The 18,418-nt window shown below is 37.6% G+C and overlaps 1 protein-coding gene across 2 annotated transcripts in view; it reads right to left on the minus strand.

Moving 5' to 3' along the window:
- vgll4b (vestigial-like family member 4b) overlaps positions 1–18,418 on the minus strand; it is a 46,716-nt gene that overhangs the window by 14,469 nt on the left and 13,829 nt on the right. Inside the window, exons 1-2 of one of the 2 annotated variants that reach the window (XM_055160092.1) lie at positions 10,672–11,015; positions 5,240–5,432 (exon numbers count right to left, since the gene is read on the minus strand). In XM_055160092.1, the coding sequence (XP_055016067.1) occupies positions 5,240–5,432; positions 10,672–10,753 (275 nt within the window). In that variant the 5' untranslated portion in view covers positions 10,754–11,015. Of the gene's footprint in view, positions 1–5,239; positions 5,433–10,671; positions 11,016–18,418 lie in introns of those variants that run through there. The other variant, XM_055160093.1, reaches the window with a different exon arrangement.

Genomic DNA, 18,418 nt, shown 5'->3' on the forward strand with positions numbered 1-18,418 from the left:
ATTTGAGCTTTGGAGATATAGACAAATTTATAATAATAATAATAAACATGTGTGAATTAAACAAAAAAGAAGTCCAGGTATGTATTCGAAGAGTTCACAACATTATTACATGGCTTAAAGCTCACAGAAGTCCTTTATGTGTAATATAAGACTTTTAAATACGCTGCAGAACTCTGAATAAAAATGTTCAAGGGAAAACTGCTACTAATCATCTTGATATAAACAAAATGGAAAATAACTGCTCCCTGGATGTTGACTATTTGCACATGTAATTTTCTGACTGCAGCAGAGCCAGAGTAAACTGAGCCTGAACTCTGTGGTACCGAGTCTGCCTCCTCTGACCTCACCTGGACACTCGGCTGGGACACCTATACTGCATCTAAGGGTAGTTTTTGCTTATGTTTCTGCAATTTTCCACAGTATGGCATTAAACGTATCTATTTCGGAGTCAAGCAGGTAATCTCAACACGCCAAGTAACAGGTCAGATCTGTCAAGAGGCGATCCTTCTCACTAAGATGCATATTTTAGCAATACACATCTAAGTGAATAAATATAAGATAGATGAGTTTTCTGCCGTACTGTGGAATTTCAACTTTGCCACTGAATGTTGAATGTAATTAACTCTACAAACGGCTCACTTCAAACCACACACTCCATATCCCCACATAACCCCTGCAGGGAGCCCAGAGAGACCCTGTGCATGCGTTCTTCAGAGGAGATGTACTCAAACAGCTGAGTGGGAGTCTTTCTTCTTTACTGTGGCGGTGGCGGTGGGCCGGGCAGAGGCAGACCACAGCGCCTCCCAGCCCGCAGGCTCCCGAGGACAGGATAAGGCCTCTTTTGTTCAAAGCTCCGCCCACTCTTACCACACGGACCCACGCACACCACAAAAACACATCAATGCAAAACACACGAGTGGATGAGAGACAGGGACTTTTCTGGAGACTACAAAGTGGAAATAGTGCTACTGAAGTTTTAATTTGTAAAGCTGAAGGATTTAGGAAAATGTCCAATAATGACTTGACAAACATTATAATTGTAATTTATGTTTTAATAGGTGCACTCTGTAACCTTTCTAAGAGTTCTACCACCTGTTTGTCTCCATGGAGATGTTATTTGCTTTGCCTGGTGTTCCACAGTATGGCATTAGATTTCGCTCTCATTTATTCCATTACAGGTGTACTCATCGCTCAAAATTACCTTAAAAACATGGCTTGTGACTGCTAGCGGGGTCGACTCTCCACAGATTTGACCCGTAACTAGGCCATGTGGTCATGCCAGCTTAATACCATACTGTGGAACATCCCAAACAAAGAAGCGATCGATGCTAGATGATAGAAATGTTACATAGTGTACCTAAGACTCAGTAACATTTGAATAATTATCGAGAAACTACAGATTTATAAATAAAAAGACTAGGTACTTTCTTGTTTACAGAGGATATCCCTGCTTTTGCCCTGCATGATTCATTAATTACATCCATTCAAATTGTGATTTCAGTTTGATCATAATTGCGCCGCCCTCAGTAGTGGTTTATGGAAAGTTATTGAACTGTTAAAACACACCCGCAACTATGAGGTGTCAGTTGTTAGACTCAACAACACATACTGGAAATATAAATGACTAAGAAATAAATTAGCTTGAAAGTGTTACTATGGTTACTACAAGACATTATAGTCAATAGAAAAACAAATGTAATGAAATTCAAGTGACATTTCTGAAAACCAAATTGAGTAGTTAGAGTAGCAGACCTCCACCAAGTCAATTATCGACTCTAACCAGGGATCTTTCAGTTATTCTCTTTCTAAATCAGTCATAGGGTATTTTGATGGTACTTTAACCAATACATAAACATAATCTTGTCGACAAATAATACTACAAAGCAAAGTGCTAAAAAGACAGATTTTAAAACGAGTGTTAAGATAAGATAGAAACTATTTGACATTGAAAAGGGGGGAGAGATTTTAGTAGAGGAAAAGCCAGACAAAAGCAGCCATAGTCACCACAAAAAAAAAAAAAAAAAACAGCTCTTGGGACAGATTGAACCATGAGGAGGGTGTCCGATAACAATCTCTACAAAATCCAATGTGTGTGAGTGGGACAAACGTTTTACTTTCAATACAGTCTTTCCCCCGAAAAACACCTATAATTTTCAAATCAGGGTTAATCACTGCTGCTAAAACTGACAATGTTAAACAAAGGCAAATTGCTATGTCCTACAGTGTGGACTATTTTTAGAGACTTTTTCTGCAACAACAACCTTTCACTCCCCACTTTAGTGCAATCACGCTGTGTCGACAGATGCAGGTTTTAACAAGTCGTACAACACAAACGCGCATTCGAAACTCAAAATAAGACTTGATTGGGATGGCCCCTGAAGCAAATGAGAAGCTTAAATAAGAGCAGACCATTTTAACCTTGTTTCCTGTTTTGTTTCATATTTGCTGCGGTGCAGTAAAGTAGATGTTAATTATATAGGTCACAATATACGGTAAGAAAGTAAAGGTCATATATTACGCAAAATTGAGCCTTGTGAGCTTTAAACCATGTCGAAAACATACCTGGAGTTGTGTTTTGTTTCATGTACACATATTTGAGTAATCTTGGTTTATTTATCCAAAACTGAAATTATCCAAATGATTCTAGTGACGATGAAAGTAGTTTAAAAACACTGTGGAGCACACTGCATGACATCACAAGGTGGAATGTGTTTTCTGTTTGAGAGAAGAACTCTGTAGGGTTTGTGTTTTAAACGTGTGAATGAAACAAAACACAACTCCAGGTATGTTTGTAATGAGGAAACATTAAAATATAAATTAGAAAATGGTAGGGGTGCAACAATATCCAAGTCTCACGATACGATATTGTCACGGTATGAACCTCACAGGTACAATATTTATTATGATATCGTGGGAAAGCTCATGATCTGGTGGGGAGGCTCACGATTAGGGACGTAACAATATCCAAATCTCTCGATATGATATTTTCATGATATACATCTCACTGTATGATATTTATTGTGATATTTTGTGGAGTCTAACAAAACTGAATATGCTACTTTTTCCTCTTAAAATGCCTTAACAAGACTTAAAGACTTAAAAGTGCTTAGAACTGTTATTTCATCATGTAGTCTACACTGAAATGGAGCTATTACTGCACCAAAACTCTTAATATAAGCAAAGAGACTTGTAATTCGATATACTGTGATGGTCCATGACATTATTGTGAGAACTTTGACGATACCATATCACAATATTTCAGCTACTGTTACATCCCAAAAAATGGCGTAAAATGTGTCCTTTAACGATAATAATATTAGTATACAAAATTGTAACCGGAGTACTATGGTTTATGGTACTTAGATCCACCCAAATACATGTCATCTGCCTTCAACAATAATCTTTAATGCAACCATACAAAAGGCTTTAGCAATGTTTATTTACACTACTATTTTATCACCAGCAATTCAATGTTGACAAGCCTTGCAGGCCAACAGCCAATGGATACCCTTTTAATAACACAAGTATGCTGGAACGTGATTGGCTCAAACTTGTTTTGTCTTGAGGTCGACATTTGCCAACCCTGCGTGAATTGAGATCCTAATAGCAAATTTTAGAGTTCTGTAATACTATAAACTAACAGCGTTAAGCAATTTTGTTGGAAAAATTTCCCATGAGGCAATCCCGGAAACCACCTTGCTCAAAGTTTGACTACAGTGTTGACTTTTTACATAAGAGATTTTGAGCTTGCTTTTCCAAACACCCTCTCATCCTAGATTTAACTCTTATCTGAAAACTGCTTAGTATTTTCCAAACAACCACTGCTTTGTGCACACACTGAATTACATAAACCTTTGGCAATGAATGCGCACTTTTTAATCCACTACCCCCATGTACTTTCACTCACGTCACTAAGAAAGAGTGAATGTTACTTATGTTTCAATATCTTGTGCACAACTGCAGAGGAGAACCACCCAATAGCTCTTTTAATGTCTCAGCAATAAATAGCAATGGCAGAGGTCCCATGACTGACTAAGACAAGCCTGGAGTGGAGGGGAGAGGAGGGGGGGAGAAGTCTGACTCTGCTGCCCCCAGACCTGCACTCATTCCTGGGCAATAGGAGCTCCAGAATCTCAGGAATTTCTGGAAGTGGGAATGAGGGAATGCCGGAGATGTGAAAAATCTTTCTGTAGTGTGGTCTATAAGAGGGAGAGCCGTGTGGAGCCAGTTTAACCTGGTCAGGCTCAAAGTGGAAGGTCCCAGTAAGTCTGCCTGGATACAGTGCTACTAACCAGCCAATAGAAATGAAAGAGCTATTATAACCCATAGTTGTGTTAATGTGTAGTTTAATGTTAGAGTGGTTCTGCAGGTGTAAGAGCAAATCATACCTATCGTTACTTGATTATACGCTGCAGGCAAGGCACATGTTATACAATGTTCAGACAATGTGATAAGAAAAACCTTCTCAAACTACACAAAAAAAAACTTAATGACGCTATAACTAGTATCAAAACAAAACCAGTATCAGTACTCGTGCTTGTGTGGTTTTATCAGCTGCTCAAAAATAAAAGGTGCTATGTGTAACCTTTCTCATGTTCGGTCTGTCACCTTGTTTCTATGGATATGTCATTGCTCTACTTGGAATGTTCCATAATATGACATTAAACAGCTCTACCTTACTTTTATTCAATTACAAATAATTTTATAGCTTACCTAGAAATACAGACATTCTGACTCAGTGGGGTCACCTCTCCACAGATCTGACCTGTACCTTGGTCTCCATGAGGATAGAAATACTATACTGTGAAACATTCCAGACAAAGCAATAACATTTCCATGGAGAAAAGCATCAGACGGGCCCTCCACCAGAAAAGTTACACAACGCACCTTTAAGTTAAGGAGATTACTTACTTTTTCCAAATTATGCAAATCAATCCAGGCAGGAAGGAGTTAACATGTGATAATAATTGGCAACACTGCATTGTTCTGCTCTGGTCAAGCTGGTCAAATTTTTTTCAATAAAATCTAATTCTCCCACCAGCTTCATTTCAACTTAACTACTGTAGCCCCTGAGCAGAAGTTAAAACATTTTAGCTTTGATAAAACCGACTGAAATCTTGTTTATATTTTCAATGCACTTTGAACTAGGTAAGAACATATCTTTATTTTATCCTTATGTTTTGAAATGAGAAATGACAATTAATCCACTACATTTTTCCATCGGGTGACAGATACTCACAGTTGTGCGGCGAACAGTCGGCTCATCTTGGCCACGTGCTCATTGTCATCAATGTCGCTGTCGCCATGGTCACCGCTCAGTTTCCTCTTAGTGGGGCTGATGGGAGGAGGCCCCGTGCGGTGGTTTGAGATGGAGGAGGTGGAGGACAGGGACAGAGCCTGGAGTCTGGGGTCCGCTCTCAACGCTCCTTCACCTGGAAAACAGAGGGAGAGAGGTCAGTAGGTATATAAAGTTATGGCTTCAAATCTTCCAACATAACTGCGTAACTGCTTTAATGCTCAAATCATAATTTTGCTTATGTCTTATTATTAAATGTTTTATCAGTTCATCAAGCTAGTGCATTTCTTTAAAACTTGTTTTAGGGGCATACGAAAGCATTTTAAATCTGTATCAGTGTACAACTGATCAACAGTCTATCAGAGCCTCCCTTATATTAATGAGGAAGTACACTTGAAAGTATTTAGACTTAAGATTGGTCAGTACTTGCAATCACACAATCAACCATTAAAACTTATTAAAACCTCCATTAAATTAGTAGTAGCAGTAGTAGTAGTAGTAGTAGTAGTAGTAGTAGTAGTAGTAGTAGTAGTAGTAGTAGCAGCAGCAGCAGTAGCAGCAGTACTAGCAGTAGTAGCAAGAGTAGCAGCAGCAGTAGTAATAAAGTAGTGGTAGTAGTAGCGATAGTAGTAGTAATAGTAGTAGTAGTAGTAGTAGTAGTAGTAATAGTAAAGCAGTAGTAATAGCAATACTAGCAGCAGCAGCAGTAGTAATAGTAGTAGTAGTAGTACTAGTGGTGGTGGTGGTAGTAGTAGTAATAATAGTGGTATTGGTAGTAGTAATAGTAGTAGTGGTCGTAGTAGTAGTGGTAGTAGTAGTAGTAATAGTAGTAGTAGTAATAGTAATAGTAGTAGTAGTAGTAGTAGTAGTAGTAGTAGTAGTAGTAGTAGTAGTAGTAGTAGTAGTAGTAGTAGTAGTAGTAGTAGTAGTAGTAGTAGTAGTAGTAGTAGTAGTAGTAGTAGTAGTAGTAGTAGTAGTAGTAGTAGTAGTAGTAGTCAGTAGTAGTAGTAGTAGTCAGTAGCAGTAGTAGCAGTAGTAGTAGTAGTAGTAGTAGTAGTAGTAGTAATAGTAGTAGTAGTAGTAGTAGTAGTAGTAGTAGTAGTAGTAGTAGTAGTAGTAGTAGTAGTAGTAGTAGTAGCAGTAGCAGTAGTAGTAGTAGTAGTAGTAGTAGTAGTAGTAGCAGTAGCAGTAGCAGTAGTAGTAGTAGTAGTAGTAGTAGTAGTATTTGCATACAGTCCATGCCATTTCACCTAAAGCGATGTTTGCACTACCATGTTTTATTCTTTTATACTGCCTAACCCTGCTTTTCAGTGCTGTGCCAAACGCCCAGGTGATGTCATCCCTGTTGCCACGGGACACCGCGGGGTGAGGGAGAACATGTCAGAGGGTGAGGAGAGAGAGCAGCGGTGCATTTGGGAAGGCATGCTAAATATACATGCAGGAACTGTGGTGTCATGGAGAAACATTTATCACTCTCCAAAAGCCTTTTACTGGCGGCTGCGGTTTGCTCCTTTCAAAGTTTAGAGTAATTAGAATTTAAACTGGACAGGACTATAGCGCTGTAGACCCATCTATAAATTAGGCTGCTCCCATGCTGTAAAAGTGATTAAAGCAGTTCTGTTTGTATTACTGAGGCACAGAATCATTATTATAACCTTATTTTTTCAGACTACACTTGTGAAAATAGCAAATGACATGTTGTAAAATTTGGAGTAGTCCTGTCACGATCAGTTTGAACGATAAATGATGACAAACGATCATACTGAAACTACTTTATTCCTCTGATACATTAACAATGAAACAGGATAATCCCAGTAAACCATTATTTAAGTATACAGTATCATTAAAAGGCCTGAGCTGCAACAATCAAACAGCAGAATGAACTGATATTTTGCAATAAAAGTCACTTATTCAAACCTCTAAAGCTCAAATCTTAACATAATACAACTAAAATAACAAAGAATATGGAATAATTATTGTGGTTATCCTCTTAATGCTATGGTGCTTACATTGCTTTTCCTGGAACGTTCCACAGTATGACACTAAATTTACAGATCTTTTTACGGCCATCTCACCTCCTGCCACAGATCTGACGTGTAACTTGGCCTAGTAGTGGCATCACCTGCTTGTCTCCATGGTGATAGTTCAGTTTAAAAGCATATTATGGAACACTGTAAGACCGCAATGCTAGTAATGTTTCTGGACTATAACACTGTACGATATCGTCACGGTATGAACCCCACAGTACGATATTTATTGCGATATTGTGGGAAAGCTTGCGATATGGTGGGGAGGCTCACAATTAAAGATGTAACAATATCGCAATAATTTCAAAATATACATCTCACGGTACGATATTTATTGCAATATTTTGTGGAGGTTAACAAAACTCTTAATATGCTCCTTTTTCCTCTTAAAATGCCTTGACAAGACTTAACCAAAGAACTAACATTTGAAAGTGCTTAGAAATGTTACTTCTTCTTGTAGTGTGTAGCAAAGGATCATGGTCTATGTAGTTCAAGCTGTCTTTTTTCTTTTTTTTAGCTATTGCTGCACCATAACAATGAATTTAAACAAAGAGACTTGTAATTCAATATATGGTGATGGTCCACGATATTATTGTGAGAACTCTGACAATACGATACCACGATATTTCAGTTACTGTTACATCCCTACAGTCCATACATTGACTTTTCAAGTAATTAACCCATATATAGACTTGTAAAAATGTGCTCTCTGTGCCTAAACAAAACAATACTACTACTATCTTTTCTCTCTGTTAGCTGTAAAACATGAACCTAAACTTTTACCCTAGACCTCATATCAGGACATAGATTCACAAGTAGATTTTGAGCAGTGGAAAGTCCCCACGCTGCTGAGTTCAGGCCAGTAGTAGTTTTCCTGCTCATCTTTGGTTCTTCCTCCCACTCTCTGCCTCTGTGGACCTTCTGTACAGAGCAAGGCCAGAGCAAACCCAAAAAGCCCTGTCCCAACCACACACATAAACCGACCGACCAGCCCCCAGCTTTAGATTTCCAAAACATTCAGACTAGATGTGCTCTGTGCCTCTTTTAGCAAACCGTATGAATTAGCCGGATCTTAAGCGAAAACACAGCTGGACAATGTTAGCTTAGCTTTTGTGGTCAACCTGTTTAGACTTACAATAAACATGCTGCTTTGTGCTTTAAATTACGTGGGTCTTTCTTCAGTAATTGCCTCTATTTGGTTTTATAGGCAGCCAAACACCTAGGGAGTTTTTCAGTTCACTGCTTCATCATTCATTCATATAGTTTAAATCAGCACAACAAAAATAAGTGGAAAATGTATCGCCTTGAGACCAATCATAATAGTAATCGATTTGATAGTTGACAATACTATTCCTGTGTCACAAAGCTTGGACCAATCAAATGCTTACGAACACAGCGCCTACTTCCTCATTTGAAAACCGGACAGTACCATTGGCTGTCAGTCTACGCCACAATAAAATAATATATGACCAATTTATGATCTTGAATTATGACATTACATTTATATATTTTACACTTAAACAATTACAGGAGATTTATTGCTCTTCAATATCTTGGAAAACATGCATTCTCACAATAAGCGAGCACGCCCCTCCGCAGATCTGAACTGTAACTTGTGCAAATACTGTCCCATAGAGCGGAACATTACAGGTAAAGCGATAATATTTCCATGAGACAAGCAGGTGGCAGACCCTTCCCCTGAAAAGTCACATACTGCACCTTTAATTGAACAGAATATTGGGTCAGTTACTCCAGTGTTGGTATAATAAGATATTCATAAAAACATTGAACTTCAAAAATCTCTCATCTTTTAAGTCTTTTAAGTCTTACCCTTTTGACTTGAATTCGCCTTTTTACACAGCGATGTCAAATGAAAATGCTTTATTATTTGTGAACCAGCCTCAATAATTGAACTGTGGGGTAGAGCCGTGTGCCCTGTTCCCCCTGTGCCCTCAAGAGTTCATTAGAGCCACATGATCAAAGCCGCTTCTCTCCACACAACTTCAAACACAAATCACAAATCAGGAGGAGATTGGATTTCAAATGGACTCAAATATCTGTCTCCACTTGGCTTTTTCCTCTGCTTTTTGTCCACCTTACTCGCAAAAATCAACACAGGTAGAGTCTTCACTTTGTATGGCATAAAAGGATCACTGCACAGTAAGTTTGCAGTCACATTTACACACATAGGTCATCAAAATATGGACTAAATCTGGGACTAAACCAGAACTAGAACCAGGACAAACTGGGCTTAAATCAGCAACACACCATCAAAATGTAAAAAGCAAAAAAAAAAAGTAGGAAAGTATATCTCTCGAGAATGAAACAATGAACAAAACTTCCCCATTGCAATAAACTTAACAATACTTCATTTGCACTTTGGAAAGATTTTTGTGTGATTAGAATAATAGATTGAGTGTGGGTTTAACAATCAGATAACAATCAACTAAACACACAGATTCTTACAGGTATTAATGCTATGCCCCAACAATGTTTATGAATGTTTACTATAAAACCAGTATTCATGTTCCATCCCTGTAGCCTGTTATAATTGAATGGAAGCATCACAGTCAGCCTACATGAGAACCCTAAATATGAATTAACTTTTCTTTTACCCAGTATGCAAAACAATGTCCAACCTTAGCATTTCAAAATCCTATTTTAACATATAACAACATTTAGTCTAAATGCAGGACAAAAATCCTTACAGAAAGCTCCCCTGGTCCAAAAACATGACTTGGGATGGTGCCAATTGTAACCTAGATGAGAGACAAGCATTTTCCTGTTTTAATTTTAATATGAATCTATTTGTAAAACAGAAATATCTCTTAATTTAAAACAAAAGAATACATTGGTTAATGCTTTACATTGCAGCCCATATAGCCAAAACAGACATTTTATGAAAAGACAATACACTGGCTAATAGAACATTATAATAACCCAAACAAAAAGCAAACGTTGACAGGTCTAGCCCAAACATGGCTGAAAAAGGCAAACTACTCTTGCTTTATGGGTCTAATAACAGTGTAACAAGCAGCTGAGGCGGCACTATCCCGGAGCAGGCAAAGAAAACAGGGGCCACGCAGCTCAGCCAACGTGACGACGCTCACTCAACTCGTGGGTTAAAAGTTTAGCATTTCTCAACATTACATTATACTGTTGTTGACACTGAAACCACACGAACAAGAAGAACACAGAGTTAAAGAACGAGCTATTGTATATTGTTTCACACGCGCAAACTTCCATGAATCAAACAACAGCGCCAGCTCCACTGCCGCGTAAAACCCAAAGACCACTTCCAAGTTTTCAAAACAACGCAGCGTGCAAAAGTACGCATAATCCGCTCACCTTCGTAACACAGGATACCGATGTTGTTGTTCATCTTGTCCAGGTACTGGTAGTTCAACAGGTCCATCTTTGTGAGTAACATTTATCGAGTTTGACTAAAAGACCAGCTTTTCTCCTTTTTTCACGCGGCGGTCAGAAAGCTAAAGGCCCAGCCTCCAACTTTTGTTTGTTACAAATCCCGAAGAAAACCCGACTTCTATCAGGAGTAAACCGCTGCTGCAGTTAGTACGACTTAATAATACTTTGTAAAGTAATTTGGAGCAATGGTGGCATCAAAAGTGGAAAAGTAGCGTCAGTTGTCCTCCAGGCCAGCTGTAAGCGGACTGCACTGACACGCAGGCTATGCTTGGTATGACTCCTATGCGCTGCTCCAGAGGTGCGCTCTATGCTGGAGCGGGGCTCTGCGCATGCGCCACTACATCCCTGGAGCGCCTCAAATATCACGGATGTTTTACGCACAGATCAGCCCCCCCAAACACTCCACCGCCGCGAGCATAGGGAGGAGGGAGAAGAGGGGGAGGGGATGACCGCTCCAGATTCAGTACTACAGTTTGGACCATACTATTTCAAAGTTACTGGTTCTAGTGAAATTGGATCGCCTACGTGTTTTCTGACATGTAATAGGCTAAGCAAAAGTTGGAATAGTTTGCAAGCTATTGGGCAAAACCTCAAACTTTTTAGTAAGAGGGCTGTACTGTTCCAGATTCACTACTACTGTGTATGAAATATGAATCTTTATAATATACATTCTCTGCCATTTAATAGTTCATGCAGGACTAGGATAGTTTTAACTAAAGAACATTTGGCAGTCTACTTCATGTATTTTAGGTGGTGATAAGTAAATACCACACCATAGAATATTATACATATTTTGGATAAGAGTGGGTGTGTATGATAATATTTACTTCGTTCCCTGTGCTACTATTTGGTAAATAAAGTAAAACGTTTCAAACCAGGCAAACTATCAACAGATCAACTGTTTGTGAGTGGTCCCTTACTGCCCCCTGGCGGCCGTTCTGCGCTATAGCCAGGCTCTGTCCTCAGTTAAAAGCAGTGATGTGGACATATACAGAGCAGTGTAATGGATCCAGTCTTGTTCCAGGTTGAATACAATGGGATTTTGATGGTGATCGTGTTACGCGTTTTGTGTGGAAACAGGAGGACAGTTCCCCCGAGGCTCTGGGTGTGTCACTGGGTTTACAACACACTGCAGCACAAACCCTGTATGTTTACAAGTCACACACACACAGCCGGAAATATAAGGTTTCAAACCAGATCCGCTTAATGCTTAATAACTAATACATGAACAATAGGAGGATTACTTAATGACTTTTAACTGGTTGGTATGGAATGAGGTCACCATATTAGAAATAAGATAATAATGAGTTATATAAATTAGATAATTGATAACCAGCTACTTTGGGTCACAATCATTTGGGGCTAAACATGGGACTAGACCAGGACTAGACCAGGACTGACTAAACACAGACAGGACTAAAAATAGGACATAACTACTAATACTAATACACATATTTAACTTTTTACTGAAACAAACTTGCGAGTGATTTCTATGGATAGTTTCTAAATAATATACTAACCAAGCAGGTGGAGTTGTAAACATTTCGAGAAGTAAAAGCATTGATCTAGGCCTGGATTTGCAGCAGGGTTCAAGACTAAGAAGATTAAGGTTACACAACAGGCTGGTTAAGTTCCATATTACTCAGAATGGTGCACACTGTTTTCCACTTTGCTCACAGTGACCAAACTGTATGGCATATAATCTACAGGAAATGACCTTTTAAACATGAAACCAAAGTGGCTATTGGCATAATATTTACAAGCCTTGACAATTCCGAAAGGACATAATCTGAATATCATGTGAACTTAATGTTTTAGAGAGCTGTGGGTTAATAGAGTTTTGTGGAAAAGAGTCATGAAGCTAGTTTGAATTTTAACCAAAGAATACTCACTGGATATTTTCACTTGTTAGTAATAATTTCCAGTGGAATTCTAACAGCATGTCAAAACTTATGGATGCACTATGGAACCTTTCTGATGGGGGATGTCTGTGGTCTCAGTGGAGATGTTACTAGGCCTGTCTCAGTACTACTATATTGACCTATCATTCAATACAATAAAGCTGCCTGGAACAATATACTGTATTTTGGGGTTCAGTATTTATCCTGTGTAAAATTTCTTTGCAATAGTGGATATACTGCTTTGTGGAAGTGGTATGAAAGTAGTTTCAATATTATCATTTATCGCAAATTTTTTTCTGTAGCAATATATCGTGCTTCAAAATTTATTCTCGTGACAGGATTAAATGTTACTTTCTTACCCAGAATGTTCCAGATCAATGCATTAAACTTATATATATAGCCCAGATGTGTCCAATTACACTTGTTTATTGTAAAAAAAAGTGTAATTACACCCCTACCTTTCAGATAGGGGTGTAACAATATCCAAGTCTCACAATATGATATCATCACGATATGAACTTCACAGTAAGATATTTATTGCAATATCATGGGAATGTTCACGATATGGTGGGGAGGCTCACGATTAGGAATGTAACGATATCCAAATCTCTTGGCACGATATTTTCACGATATACAACTCACGGTACAATATTTATCGTGATATTTTGTGGAGGCTGCGAACAAAACTGTGAATATGCTACTTTTTTCTCTTAAAATGCCTTGAACAAGATTTAATCCAAAGAACTAAGCCTTAAAAGTGCTTAGAACTGTTATTTCTTCTTGTAGTCTGCACTGAAATGGAGCAAAGGATTATGGTCTATGTAGTTCCCTCTGTCTTTTTTAACTATTGCTGCACCATAACGCTTAATTGAAGCAAAGAGACTTGTAATTCGATATATTGTGATGGTTCATGACATTATTGTGAGAACTTTGACGATACGATATCATGATATTTCGGTTTCTTAGATCACCTTCTTGTCTCGATGGAATTAGATATGTTTAATGCGGTACTGTGGAACATTCAAAGCAACAACATTTCCACGCAGACAAGTAGTTGGCAGACCCTAAAACAGAAAAGTTACATAGTGCAACTTTAAATTCCAAAAGATCAAGAAACAATTACCCACAAAGCTCTGTTCAAACACACGTAAAACCACTTTCTTGATTTGATACTCAAAACTGAACTTGTCAGCAGCTGTATTTCTTTCATACGCTGATGCAATCCCACCTTAAACATGACTTATATTCGAACCATCCTCTGTAATTATGACTACACTTCCTGCCTTATACGTATTTAAAATGTATTTACTCAAACTACGACAGGGCCGGACCCGCTTATTGTCCCAAGGCGCTGTCTTTGTGAACAGGTCTAAACTTCTCCTGCCTAGGCGTGTCCTCTGCTCTACCGAACGAGTAACGCCAGTGCTTTATTAGCTGCAGGCTCCTAAAACAAGAGAGGCCTATCAGATATACTCAATGATAGCTTCTTATTGCTTCTATATAATCATTTGAAGCGGGTAAATGGGTCATATGTCACCAGATTGTGCAACTAATCGAATTATGAGATTAAAGATGCATGCATTGTGCACCCTTTATGAAACTAAGTTAGTTAATCTATATACATATTAAAAAAAAAAAAAAAAAAAGTTGTCATGATATATATTGGACACACACACAAGTTACAATATATCTCAACACATTTGTTCATACATACAATAAAGGTGATTCTGAATGATTTTTGAACAAATTCTGTAGCTTTCTAAGTTTCTTGTGTTGTGCTGTTTACAAATTATGTTCATGGCAGGTAAGGAAGTAATTAATACTGTATTTCTTCCCAAATCAACGGTTACAGATGCTATAGGACATGGGGAACAAGAAAAAATGATTTAAAATATGATTTCATAGTAAACTTCTGCGAGCAAATGAGGATTATACTGATATTACATACTGAAAAAATGTGTGCCGCTTTGGGAAGATCGGTAAAATGACATAAACAAAGCCCGACATTTGGTCTGGCTACATTCACATTTCATTTTATTATGACATAGAAGCTGATTTTCTAACTCAGTACATCACAGTGCATGACACGGCTGACTAAAGACCAGAGAGAACATCCCCCCTCTCCCAGGGACAGCAGTTACCCGTGTGCCGCCCAAGAGAAGGGGACGCCTAGAGGGAGGAGGGGGACATTCCGCCAAGAGAATAGGACATTCATGCTGGGACTTTCAAGCCAGGGGGACATTTGAGCCAGTATTCTTCCATAGAGATATCACTGTTTTGTCTTGATTATTCCACAGTATTGAAATAAACTTCATAATGGTGACAGGTTAATGGTCAGATCTATGGAGAATAAAGCCTGCACATGGTAAGAATTTGTGTTTATTAAGGTATTTTTGAGTTATAAAACACCTGTAATTGAGCAAATGTAAGGGAAATATGTTTAATACCCTACTCTGGAATATTACAGGCAGAGAAGGAACATCTCCATTTCACTTCTAATTATAAATGATCACCTTGGGTCTTTTTAATGGAGAGGGCTTATCATTCACTAAATAATAGAGGGAACAATATATTTTGGGGCTCAATATATTATCATGTGTACAGTTTATTAGCAATAATGAGGAGATTTGGCGAATTTTAGTTTTATAATAGCCTTTTCATGATACTGTCTATTTTTTTCAGAGTATATTTTTCAGAGTATATCTCTGTAGCAATATATCGTGCTTCAGACGCTGTCCACAGCCAATGCTCTGTCAGTAACTACTTCTGTTTGGGAAATTATTTTTGAAAGCCATTTTATTTGTTGTTAAACATGGTCATCTGTTTCTCTCCATAGAGATACTGCCTGAAATGTTCCACAATATGGCATTACATTTATTTATCTCTGCAGAGACCGCAGATGACACTACAGTGCCAAGTTGCATGACAGATCTGTGGATCTCACAGTAAGAATGCAAGTTTATAGGAAATAAAAACCCATGTTATTGAGTAAATGCAAGAGGCATATGTTTAATGCCATATCAGAACATTCCAGACAAAACAGTAACCATGGAGACAAGCAGGTGGCGGACCATTCCCTAGAAAAATTACATAGAACACCTTTGAGTCAGATCCAAAATGAAGAGAAAAGTCTTTCAAAGTGTCTAGGTTCTGATCTAATTGTGATTAAATATGAAATTAATATAGCACAGTATGCAGCTGATCTTGTTTATGTCACATTAACATGTCAAATGGTGATTTATTACACAGCGTGAATCAAAGTGAATTCATGATTTCAATGGTGTCAGTAACAGTGTGAATAAATGTAAGTAGTATAATTATATAGAATGGCTCTAATGTAACAGATTTCTTCTTTAAATAATAAATCAGCAGCAGTGATGTGTAAAATAAAGGCTTGAACTGTCATTGTAAACGTTGTTATCCAATCTTTTGGCAGAGGCCCAGACATGAAATGTGACTGCTCTGAAAACCTCCAGGGTTAAAACACTAAAGACATTATAACTAACCAGTTCTTCAGGTTCAGAGACAGTTTTGTTTTATGTCTCAGACACAGTACATTTGTCAATATTTGCATCAGTTGTTGAGTGACAAGTTACTACTAAACTCATTTGGCACATTTGTCAGGAGGTTATTAATTTAAAATGCCTTAGTGTAACTTTTCTAACATGGATTTGTCTCCATGGAGATGTTGTTCCATAGTATAGCGCAGAAATGATCTTGCATTTATTCAGTAACAGGTGCTTAAAGCTGGTGAACGACTCTTGATCACAAAAAGTGACTTATTGCATCTTTAAGTCATTATAAAGTTATTATGAAGTTATTATGACCTTGTCACTCAAGACTAAGTTACTCAAGCTTAGTCTTGAGTAACGAGTTCATATGAAAGTGTGTCAATTAACAGCATAATATTACACAATTTTTCTGAATGTTTATAATGTTGTTTCCTCATCAACAACATATCTGGAGTTGTGTTTTGTTTCATCCACATATGTTTAACACACAAACCCTGAATATTTAGATTCTATTTATGTAGTTCTTCTTTCAAACTGAAAACATTTTGTTCCATCTTGTGATGTCATGTGCTCCACTCTGTTTTTAAATTCCATACACATTCGCTAGAATCATTTGGATAATTTCAGCTCTAGAATTGCCAGTCTCTATACAGAACTAAATATAAAAAGAGTTGTTAACTTGAAAACTACTGTTTGATGACATCACAAGATGGAACAGAGCATTTTGAACTTTGGAGATGTAGATAGTACAATAATAAAGAGTTACTCAAATATGAATCAAAACACAATTCCAGGTTTTTCTAACTTCATGGTAAAAGTTATATTTCTGAGACAACACAATCTGGCAAAAAGCTTCAGGACTGTGACCAAAGCAAAGAGACGAGTGACTGTGTGAAAGTGTCACTTTAGTTTTGCTTTGACAGGCTTTGAAAGACGAGAACTTGACAAATGTTATTCAACCTGTTTCACTTTTCTAAAAGTATTGACAGCAGAGATGGGACAAAACTGAGAATGGACATTGTTTATACTTGTTAAGCAAGTTTTCATTTAACTATTTTTTTTAAATTAAACAAAAAAATGAATCAGTCATGAAACACAGGAGCTGCATCTTTCCCCAGCTATTCTGCTTTCACTTTCAATTCAATTTACAGTTTACTTAATTGCCATTACAACACAAGTAGTGTCCTTTTTGCTCACTACAGCTTTAGGCAACAATTAAAAAGTAAAAACAAATATTATGGTGAAGATATATAATTGATATAATGATCAAATTAAAATGTTTAAAAAATGTAGCAAATATAATCAAAATTAGAGGTTGACTGATAGAAATCTCTAGCACAGGCCAATATTTTGTTTTGGTTGATCTGCTGCCTAAAAATGCACAAAAAACCTTTAATATGAAAAGATAACTGCACAAAACATGACTACACAGCTCTCTTAAAGGTTTGTGGTGAAAACAAATGGGCTTGGTGGAGTTTGTAATAAATTTAAATACCATAATTTGAGCAAAATCATCAAAATCGGCCCTACATATCGGCCCAAAACATATCGGCAGAGCTTGTCAGCCATTGGTTGCTTCGGATTTTAAACAACTGGTATCAGCATTGCTCATGAACAAACTCATATCAGTTCATCTCTAATCGTAATCACAAAAATCTTGTTGGACAATTATACAGAGCATCCTCCAGAGAAAGTGTCCTGTCTGGCACTTTCTCTGAGCCAGCTTTTGTTTACACAATAAACAAACAAAAAGAGTAGCGGTGCTCATAAAAACCATTACTGAAAGATTTAGATCACTGTAAACACGCTTTAGCAGGAATGTGTTTGGCAAAACAACAAAGTATATTCAACGCATAACTTATTATGGAATATATTCCATTTAACCTGGGGATTTGGTTATTTAAAGCCTATCTGGGCCAATCTTGATGCAAATTAAAATGTAATGACTGTGATCTGTTGTCATGCAATGGAAACTTTTATGGTGGAACCATAAGAGACCAGTGGGACCCATGACAGCATTCTTACAATTCAACAACATTATCTGGAACTACAGCTTGGGATCAGTTACTGGTAAGACTTACTCACCAAAGGACTTGGCATTTATATTACAACACACACACTGCACTAGGTATGGATTAGTAATTTTAGCCCTAGGCATTTTTGGTTAGTTGTTTTGTACATTCTTTATATCATGGGATTTCCTTTAAAGGTCCTGCATTCTGCAGAATTGACTAATATGAGATTTAAGCAATGCTA

The sequence above is a fragment of the Boleophthalmus pectinirostris genome, unplaced genomic scaffold (genome assembly GCF_026225935.1).
Source record: "Boleophthalmus pectinirostris isolate CB_2022bp ecotype Guang Dong unplaced genomic scaffold, ASM2622593v1 HiC_scaffold_3, whole genome shotgun sequence".
Lineage (NCBI taxonomy): Eukaryota > Metazoa > Chordata > Actinopteri > Gobiiformes > Gobiidae > Boleophthalmus > Boleophthalmus pectinirostris.